Raw genomic sequence first — 10,053 nt, 5'->3', positions numbered from 1 at the left:
CCATAGGGTTGGCCCTAGTAGAGCAGTCTGATCCAGAACAACCCATAGGGTTGACCCTAGTAGAGCAGTCTGATCCAGAACGACCCATAGGGTTGGCCCTAGTAGAGCAGTCTGATCCAGAACAACCCATAGGGTTGACCCTAGTAGAGCAGTCTGATCCAGAACGACCCATAGGGTTGGCACTAGTAGTGCCATATGAATGTTATAATATAAAAACACTCTATTTTGTGTTAAACTATTCCAGTAGAATATAAATGATTATTTAATTAAAACATTTAAATAGTGATAGTGTTGTACTCCCAAGGCAGACGCCATAACAACCCCATCTAACCGTAACCCATATCCTCTATAGTGGATCCTGTTTGCTGCACAAGGCCTTAGATTATATTCCACTGGACCAACAGGACAAAACAACAGGTCTCTCTGTGGCCCAAACAGCACCCGATTCCCTCTTGATTCAGATCCGGTTCCTCTGGGCTCAGTGGACAATACAGGGACTAGAGAGTCATTTGGGAGTCAGATCCGGTTCCTCTGGGCTCAGTGGACTATATAGGGACTAGAGAGTCATTTGGGATTCAGATCCGGTTCCTCTGGGCTCAGTGGACTATATAGGGACTAGAGAGTCATTTGGGATTCAGATCTGGTTCCTCTGGGCTCAGTGGACTATATAGGGACTAGAGAGTCATTTGGGATTCAGATCTGGTTCCTCTGGGCTCAGTGGACTATATAGGGACTAGAGATTCATTTGGGATTCAGATCTGGTACCTCTGGGCTCAGTGGACTATATAGGGACTAGAGAGTCATTTGGGATTCAGATCTGGTTCCTCTGGGCTCAGTGCACTATATAGGGACTAGAGAGTCATTTGGGATTCAGATCTGGTTCCTCTGGGCTCAGTGGACTATATAGGGAATAGAGAGTCATTTGGGAGTCAGATCTGATTCGTCTGGGCTCAGTGGACTATATAGGGAATAGAGAGTCATTTGGGAGTCAGATCTGTTTCCTCTGGGCTCAGTGGACTATATAGGGAATAGAGAGTCATTTGGGATTCAGATCTGGTTCCTCTGGGCTCAGTGGACTATATAGGGAATCGAGAGTCATTTGGGAGTCAGATCTGGTTCCTCTGGGCTCAGTGGACTATATAGGGAATAGAGAGTCATTTGGGAGTCAGATCTGATTCCTCTGGGCTCAGTGGACTATATAGGGAATAGAGAGTCATTTGGGAGTCAGATCTGATTCCTCTGGGCTCAGTGGACTATATAGGGACTAGAGAGTCATTTGGGAGTCAGATCTGTTTCCTCTGGGCTCAGTGGACTATATAGGGACTAGAGAGTCATTTGGGAGTCAGATCTGGTTCCTCTGGGCTCAGTGGACTATATAGGGACTAGAGAGTCATTTGGGATTCAGATCTGGTTCCCCTGGGCTCAGTGGACTATATAGGGACTAGAGAGTCATTTGGGATTCAGTTCTGGTTCCTCTGGGCTCAGTGGACTATATAGGGAATAGAGAGTCATTTGGGAGTCAGATCTGTTTCCTCTGGGCTCAGTGGACTATATAGGGACTAGAGAGTCATTTGGGATTCAGATCTGGTTCCTCTGGGCTCAGTGGACTATATAGGGACTAGAGAGTCATTTGGGATTCAGATCTGATTCATCTGGGCTCAGTGGACTATATAGGGACTAGAGAGTCATTTGGGATTCAGATCTGATTCCTCTGGGCTCAGTGGACTATATAGGGAATAGAGAGTCATTTGGGATTCAGATCTGGTACCTCTGGGCTCAGTGGACTATATAGGGACTAGAGAGTCATTTGGGAGTCAGATCTGATTCCTCTGGGCTCAGTGGACTATATAGGGAATCGAGAGTCATTTGGGAGTCAGATCTGATTCCTCTGGGCTCAGTGGACTATATAGGGACTAGAGAGTCATTTGGGAGTCAGATCTGGTTCCTCTGGGCTCAGTGGACTATATAGGGAATAGAGAGTCATTTGGGATTCAGATCTGGTTCCTCTGGGCTCAGTGGACTATATAGGGAATAGAGAGTCATTTGGGATTCAGACCTGATTCCTCTGGGCTCAGTGGACTATATAGGGAATCGAGAGTCATTTGGGATTCAGACATTGTACATTTTTAGAAGCAATGCAATATAAAAATAGTTTGGGATTCATATTTTGTTCCACTCTGTTATTTGTTTCTCCACAGTCACATAAACCGTCTAGGTCATTATTGTTGAAGTTAGACCGTATGGGCCCTGGTCTAAAGTAGGGCACTACATAGGGACTAGGGGTTAGACCGTATGGGCCCTAGTCTAAAGTAGGGCACTACATAGGGACTAGGGGTTAGACCGTATGGCCCCTGGTCTAAAGTAGGGCACTACATAGGGACTAGGTGTTAGACCGTATGGACCTTGGTCTAAAGTAGGGCACTACATAGGGACTAGGGGTTAGACCGTATGGCCCCTGGTCTAAAGTAGGGCACTACATAGGGACTAGGGGTTAGACCGTATGGGCCCTGGTCTAAAGTAGGGCACTACATAGGGACTAAGGGTTAGACCGTATGGGCCCTGGTCTAAAGTAGGGCACTACATAGGGACTAAGGGTTAGACCGTATGGGCCCTGGTCTAAAGTAGGGCACTACATAGGGACTAAGGGTTAGACCGTCTGGGCCCTGGTCTAAAGTAGGGCACTACATAGGGACTAGGGGTTAGACCGTATGGGCCCTGGTCTAAAGTAGGGCACTACATAGGGACTAAGGGTTAGACCGTATGGGCCCTGGTCTAAAGTAGGGCACTACATAGGGACTAGGGGTTAGACCGTATGGGCCCTGGTCTAAAGTAGGGCACTACATAGGGACTAAGGGTTAGACCGTATGGGCCCTGGTCTAAAGTAGGGCACTACATAGGGACTAAGGGTTAGACCGTATGGGCCCTGGTCTAAAGTAGGGCACTACATAGGGACTAGGGGTTAGACCGTATGGGCCCTGGTCTAAAGTAGGGCACTACATAGGGACTAAGGGTTAGACCGTATGGACCCTGGTCTAAAGTAGGGCACTACATAGGGACTAGGGGTTAGACCGTATGGGCCCTGGTCTAAAGTAGGGCACTACATAGGGACTAAGGGTTAGACCGTATGGGCCCTGGTCTAAAGTAGGGCACTACATAGGGACTAGGGGTTAGACCGTATGGGCCCTGGTCTAAAGTAGGGCACTACATAGGGACTAGGAGTTAGACCGTATGGGCCCTGGTCTAAAGTAGGGCACTACGTAGGGACTAGGGGTTAGACCGTATGGGCCCTGGTCTAAAGTAGGGCACTACGTAGGGACTAGGGGTTAGACTGTATGGGCCCTGGTTACAAATGGTTCCCTGTAGACTATGTAGTGAACTACCTTCAACCAGAACCCCATGGGCCCTGGTGCACTAAATAGGGTATAGGGTGCCATTTAAGATGCACACAGAGAGAGAGAGAGAGAGATGTCTTTAGTCCGTTAGCGGTGAAGAGGTCGCCTAGCAACTATTATTGCTGCTGTAGTCCCCTAGCGACGTGCAGAGTGACGGAGTTATGACAGATATCTTTCCTCTCCGTCATAGTCATCCTCATCTTCGTCATCTTCGTCATCTATCTGAGACTGGTCGCTCAGGACGAAGGCATCGTCTTCGTCATCGTCATAGTCGTCGTCGGAGAAGAGAGAGTCTCCGCTGCCCTGGTCTCCGGATGATTCCAACACCACCCCTACAGAACACAGGAACCAGGAAGGAACTACTGTTAAACACCACCCCTACAGAACACAGGAACCAGGAAGGAACTACTGTTAAACACCACCCCTACAGAACACAGGAACCAGGAAGGAACTACTGTTAAACACCACCCCTACAGAACACAGGAACCAGGAAGGAACTACTGTTAAACACCACCCCTACAGAACACAGGAACCAGGAAGGAACTACTGTTAAACACCACCCCTACAGAACACAGGAACCAGGAAGGAACTACTGTTAAACACCACCCCTACAGAACACAGGAACCAGGAAGGAACTACTGTTAAACACCACCCTACAGAACACAGGAACCAGGAAGGAACTACTGTTAAACACCACCCCTACAGAACACAGGAACCAGGAAGGAACTACTGTTAAACACCACCCCTACAGAACACAGGAACCAGGAAGGAACTACTGTTAAACACCACCCCTACAGAACACAGGAACCAGGAAGGAACTACTGTTAAACACCACCCTACAGAACACAGGAACCAGGAAGGAACTACTGTTAAACACCACCCCTACAGAACACAGGAACCAGGAAGGAACTACTGTTAAACACCACCCCTACAGAACACAGGAACCAGTTCTGTCCTCGAGCTGTTCTTGTTTGTTAATGTTCTGTATTATGTCATGTTTCATGTTTTGTGTGGACCCCAGGATGAGTAGCTGCTGCTTTCGTATGCTAATAAATAAATAAATACCCAAAATCAGGTGCTCAGTCGGTCAGCCAACCACTAAGAGTCAATCAATCAATCAATCAATCAATCAAGTTACGGTCAACTGTTTATCGGCATCAAACCAATTAGTCAGTCGGAAATTATTTCCCCCAGAATGCTTAGCGCGGACCTACCACAGTCTGCTGCTCCGTGGGTCCGTGACCCTGCGACCTCGTTGCCATAGCGATCGACACACCAACACTGTCCGCTGTTGCCGTGGCACTGGTGGGACCGGTAGTAGCCCGCTGCGTCACACACTGGCAGGTACTGACCTAGAGGTTAGAGGTCAACGGTTATAGAGGTCAGGGGTTAGAGGTCAGGGGTTATAGAGGTCAGGGGTTAGAGGTTAACGGTTATAGAGGTCAGGGGTTAGAGGTCAGGGGTTAGAGGTCAGGGGTTATAGAGGTCAGGGGTTAGAGGTCAGGGGTTATAGAGGTCAGGGGTTAGAGGTCAGGGGTTAGAGGTTAATGGTTATGGAGGTCAGGGGTTTAGAGGTCAGGGGTTAGAGCTCAACGGTTATAGAGGTTAACGGTTAGAGGTCAGGGGTTAAAGGTCAACGGTTATAGAGGTCAGGGGTTTAGAGGTCAGGGGTTAGAGATCAACGGTTATAGAGGTCAGGGGTTAGAGGTCAGGGGTTAGAGGTCAGGGGTTAGAGGTCAGGGGTTAGAGGTTAACGGTTATAGAGATCAACGGTTATAGAGGTCAACGGTTATAGAGGTCAACGGTTATAGAGGTCAGGGGTTAGAGGTCAGGGGTTAGAGGTCAGGGGTTAGAGGTCAGGGGTTATAGAGGTCAGGGGTTATAGAGGTCAGGGGTTATAGAGGGCAGGGGTTAGAGGTCAGGGGTTTAGAGGTCAGGGGTTTAGAGGTCAACGGTTATAGAGGGCAGGGGTTAGAGGTCAAGGGTTAGAGGTCAACGGTTATAGAGGTCAGGGGTTAGAGGTCAACGGTTATAGAGGTCAGGGGTTAGAGGTCAGGGGTTATAGAGGTCAGGGGTTAGAGGTCAGGGGTTAGAGATCAGGGGTTATAGAGGTCAGGGGTTAGAGGTTAACGGTTAGAGGTCAGGGGTTAGAGGTCAGGGGTTATAGAGGTCAGGGGTTAGAGTTTAACGGTTAGAGGTCAGGGGTTATAGAGGGCAGAGGTTAGAGAGGGCAGGGTTTAGAGGTCAACGGTTATAGAGGTCAGGGGTTAGAGGTCAACAGTTATAGAGGTCAGGGGTTAGAGAGGGCAGGGTTTAGAGGTCAACGGTTATAGAGGTCAGGGGTTAGAGGTCAGGGGTAGAGGTCAGGGGTTATAGAGTTCAGGGGTTATAGAGGTCAGGGGTTAGAGGTCAGGGGTTAGAGGTCAGGGGTTAGAGGTCAGGGGTTAGAGGTCAGGGGTTTAGAGGTCAGGGGTTAGAGGTTAACGGTTATAGAGGTCAGGGGTTAGAGGTCAGGGGTTAGAGGTCAGGGGTTTTAGAGGTCAGGGGTTAGAGAGGGCAGGGTTTAGAGGTCAGGGGTTAGAGAACAACAGTTATAGAGGTCAGGGGTTAAAGATCAACGGTTATAGAGGTCAGGGGTTAGAGGTCAGGGGTTAGAGGTCAGGGGTTAGAGGTCAACAGTTATAGAGGTCAGGGGTTAGAGAGGGCAGGGTTTAGAGGTCAACGGTTATAGAGGTCAGGGGTTAGAGGTCAGGGGTTAGAGGTCAGGGGTTATAGAGGTCAGGGGTTAGAGAGGGCAGGGTTTAGAGGTCAGGGGTTAGAGGTCAACGGTTATAGAGGTCAGGGGTTTAGAGGTCAGGGGTTATAGAGGTCAGGGGTTTAGAGGTCAGGGGTTTAGAGGTCAGGGGTTAAAGGTCAATGGTTATAGAGGTCAGGGGTTTAGAGGTCAGGGGTTATAGAGGTTAGGGGTTTAGAGGTCAGGGGTTTAGAGGTCAGGGGTTTAGAGGTCAGGGGTTTAGAGGTCAACGGTTAGAGGTCAGGGGTTAGAGGTCAGGGGTTAGAGGTCAGAGGTCAACGGTTATAGAGGTCAGGGGTTAGAGGTCAGGGGTCATAGAGAGAGGTTAGCGTTGGAGACTCACCCAGTAGCTTCTCCGTAGCCTGTTTCTTGTTAATACCGGTCAGTTCAGACCGACAGGGGGAGTCTGGAGAGACGCAACACATTAGGGCTGTATTCATTAGTGTACATCGTAGCACAACGGTTTCTTGTTAATACCGGTCAGTTCAGACCAACAGGGGGAGTCTGGAGAGACGCAACACATTAGGGGTGTATTCATTAGTGTACATCGTAGCACAACGGTTTGGCAGCAGAAAACAAGTGTTTCTTATTGGACAAGATCAGCTAAGTACCTCCCTGTTTCGAACCATTGGGTCTGTTTGGTTCCTAGTGAATACATCCCTGGACTATGATCATACAAATAATGAATGACCAGAAATACTGTTTATAAAATGCAGAGGGCCAATTGTAAAGTGGGGATGATTAGGTGGCCATGATGGTATGAGGGCCAGCTTGGGAATTTAGCCAGGATACCGGGGTTAACACTCTTACGATAAGTGCCATGGGATCTTCAGTGACCACGGAGAGTCAGGACACCCGTTTAACGTCCCATCCGAAAGACGGCAACCTACACAGGGCAGTGTCCCCAATCACTGCCCTGGGGCATTGGGATCTTTGTTTAGACCAGAGGAAAGAGTGCCTCCTACTGGCCCTCCAACACCACTTCCAGCAGCATCTGGTCTCCCATCCAGGGACTGACCAGGACCAACCCTGGTTAGCTTCAGAGGCCAGCCAGCAGTGGGATACAGGGTGGTCCCCCATCCAGGGACCGACCAGGACCAACCCTGGTTAGCTTCAGAGGCCAGCCAGCAGTGGGATACAGGGTGGTCTCCCTTCCAGGGACCGACCAGGACCAACCCTGCTTAGCTTCAGAGGCCAGCCAGCAGTGGGATACAGGGTGGTCTCCCATCCAGGGACCGACCAGGACCAACCCTGCTTAGCTTCAGAGGCCAGACAGCAGTGGGATACAGGGTGGTCTCCCATCCAGGGACCAACCAGGACCAACCCCTGGTTAGCTTCAGAGGCAAACTAGCATTGGGATACAGGGTGGTATGCTGCTGGATAGACTGAAAGACTACAACACCCAGCCAGCACACTGAAAAACTACAACACCCAGCCAGCACACTGAAAGACTACAACACCCAGCCAGCACACTGAAAGACTACAACACCCAGCCAGCACACTGTAAGACTACAACACCCAGCCAGCACACTGAAAAACTACAACACCCAGCCAGCACACTGAAAGACTACAACACCCAGCCAGCACACTGAAAGACTACAACACCCAGCCAGCACACTGAAAGACTACAACACCCAGCCAGCACACTGAAAGACTACAACACCCAGCCAGCACACTGAAAGACTACAACACCCAGCCAGGACACTGAAAGACTACAACACCCAGCCAGCACACTGTAAGACTACAACACCCAGCCAGCACACTGAAAGACTACAATACCCAGCTAGCACACTGTAAGACTACAACACCCAGCCAGCACACTGAAAGACTACAACACCCAGCTAGCACACTGTAAGACTACAACACCCAGCCAGCACACTGAAAGACTACAACACCCAGCCAGCACACTGAAAGACTACAACACCCAGCCAGCACACTGAAAGACTACAACACCCAGCCAGCACACTGAAAGACTACAACACCCAGCCAGCACACTGAAAGACTACAACACCCAGCCAGCATACTGAAAGACTACAACACCCAGCCAGCACACTGAAAGACTACAACACCCAGCCAGCATACTGAAAGACTACAACACCCAGCCAGCACACTGAAAGACTACAACACCCAGCCAGCACACTGTAAGACTACAACACCCAGCCAGCACACTGAAAGACTACAACACCCAGCCAGCACACTGAAAGACTACAACACCCAGCCAGCACACTGTAAGACTACAACACCCAGCCAGCACACTGAAAGACTACAACACCCAGCCAGAACACTGAAAGACTACAACACCCAGCCAGCACACTGAAAGACTACAACACCCAGCCAGCACACTGAAAGACTACAACACCCAGCCAGCACACTGTAGGACTACAACACCCAGCCAGCACACTGAAAGACTACAACACCCAGCCAGCACACTGTAAGACTACAACACCCAGCCAGCACACTGTAAGACTACACCACCCAGCCAGCACACTGAAAGACTACAACACCCAGCCAGCACACTGAAAGACTACAACACCCAGCCAGCACACTGAAAGACTACAACACCCAGCCAGCACACTGAAAGACTACAACACCCAGCCAGCACACTGAAAGACTACAACACCCAGCCAGCACCCTGTGTGTACCTCCTCACCTGTGTATCTATGGAAGCAGGTGCACCACTCTGCGCTGGAGAGGAGGAGTGTGTCGGGGTGTCTGTCGGTGGGTGTGTCACAGGAAGTGAAGAGTGCGTCGGAGCAGCCTTCCTTCCTGTCCAGCCCCAGCGTGCTGAGCTCTGATTGGTCCAGCTGGAGGTCAAAGTTTGTGTCGAGGCGGGAGAACATCCAACCAAGAGGATCCTTACAAATAGGCCCCGCCCCTGACCTGAACTCTGGAGACAAGAGGTCAAAGGTCAGGGGTGTAACACGTAAAATTATAGATGTGTTAGACTGTGTTAATACAGACAGCAGTTAAAGGGGTGTGACTAGTTACATTATAGATGTGTTAGACTGTGTTAATACAGACAGCAGTTAAAGGGGTGTGACTAGTTACATTATAGATGTGTTAGACTGTGTTAATACAGACAGCAGTTAAAGGGGTGGGACTAGTTCAATTATAGATGTGTTAGACTGTGTTAATACAGACAGCAGTTAAAGGGGTGTCACTAGTTAAATTATAGATGTGTTAGACTGTGTTAATACAGACAGCAGTTAAAGGGGTGGGACTAGTTACATTATAGATGTGTTAGACTGTGTTAATACAGACAGCAGTTAAAGGGGTGTGACTAGTTACATTATAGATGTGTTAGACTGTGTTAATACAGACAGCAGTTAAAGGGGTGGGACTAGTTAAATTATAGATGTGTTAGACTGTGTTAATACAGACAGCAGTTAAAGGGGTGTGACTAGTTAAATTATAGATGTGTTAGACTGTGTTAATACAGACAGCAGTTAAAGGGGTGTGACTAGTTAAATTATAGATGTGTTAGACTGTGTTAATACAGACAACATTTAAAGGGGTGTGACTAGTTACATTATAGATGTGTTAGACTGTGTTAATACAGACAGCAGTTAAAGGGGTGTGACTAGTTAAATTATAGATGTGTTAGACTGTGTTAATACAGACAGCAGTTAAAGGGGTGTGACTAGTTACATTATAGATGTGTTAGACTGTGTTAATACAGACAGCAGTTAAAGGGGTGTGACTAGTTAAATTATAGATGTGTTAGACTGTGTTAATACAGACAGCAGTTAAAGGGGTGTGACTAGTTAAATTATAGATGTGTTAGACTGTGTTAATACAGACAGACAGGTAGAGAGAGAGAGAGAGAGAGAGAGAGAGAGAGAGAGAGAGAGAGAGAGAGAGAGAGAG

General features: G+C 48.8%; 1 protein-coding gene across 1 annotated transcript in view; it reads right to left on the bottom strand.

Annotated features, from left to right (window-relative positions):
• Nucleotides 1-494: 494 nt before the first annotated feature.
• spock3 (SPARC (osteonectin), cwcv and kazal like domains proteoglycan 3) overlaps nucleotides 495-10,053 on the bottom strand; it is a 47,677-nt gene continuing 38,118 nt past the window's right edge. The window contains exons 8-11 of the mRNA XM_071408501.1: nucleotides 8,837-9,073; nucleotides 6,530-6,592; nucleotides 4,607-4,744; nucleotides 495-3,724 (exon numbers count right to left, since the gene is read on the bottom strand). Of these exons, the coding sequence (XP_071264602.1) occupies nucleotides 3,552-3,724; nucleotides 4,607-4,744; nucleotides 6,530-6,592; nucleotides 8,837-9,073 (611 nt within the window). The 3' untranslated portion in view covers nucleotides 495-3,551. The remainder of the gene's footprint in view (nucleotides 3,725-4,606; nucleotides 4,745-6,529; nucleotides 6,593-8,836; nucleotides 9,074-10,053) is intronic.

Source organism: Salvelinus alpinus, chromosome 6 (genome assembly GCF_045679555.1).
Source record: "Salvelinus alpinus chromosome 6, SLU_Salpinus.1, whole genome shotgun sequence".
Taxonomy (NCBI): Eukaryota; Metazoa; Chordata; class Actinopteri; order Salmoniformes; family Salmonidae; genus Salvelinus; species Salvelinus alpinus.
Note: the sequence above shows the minus strand (reverse complement) of the source record. Positions and strands in the feature narration are given on the sequence as shown.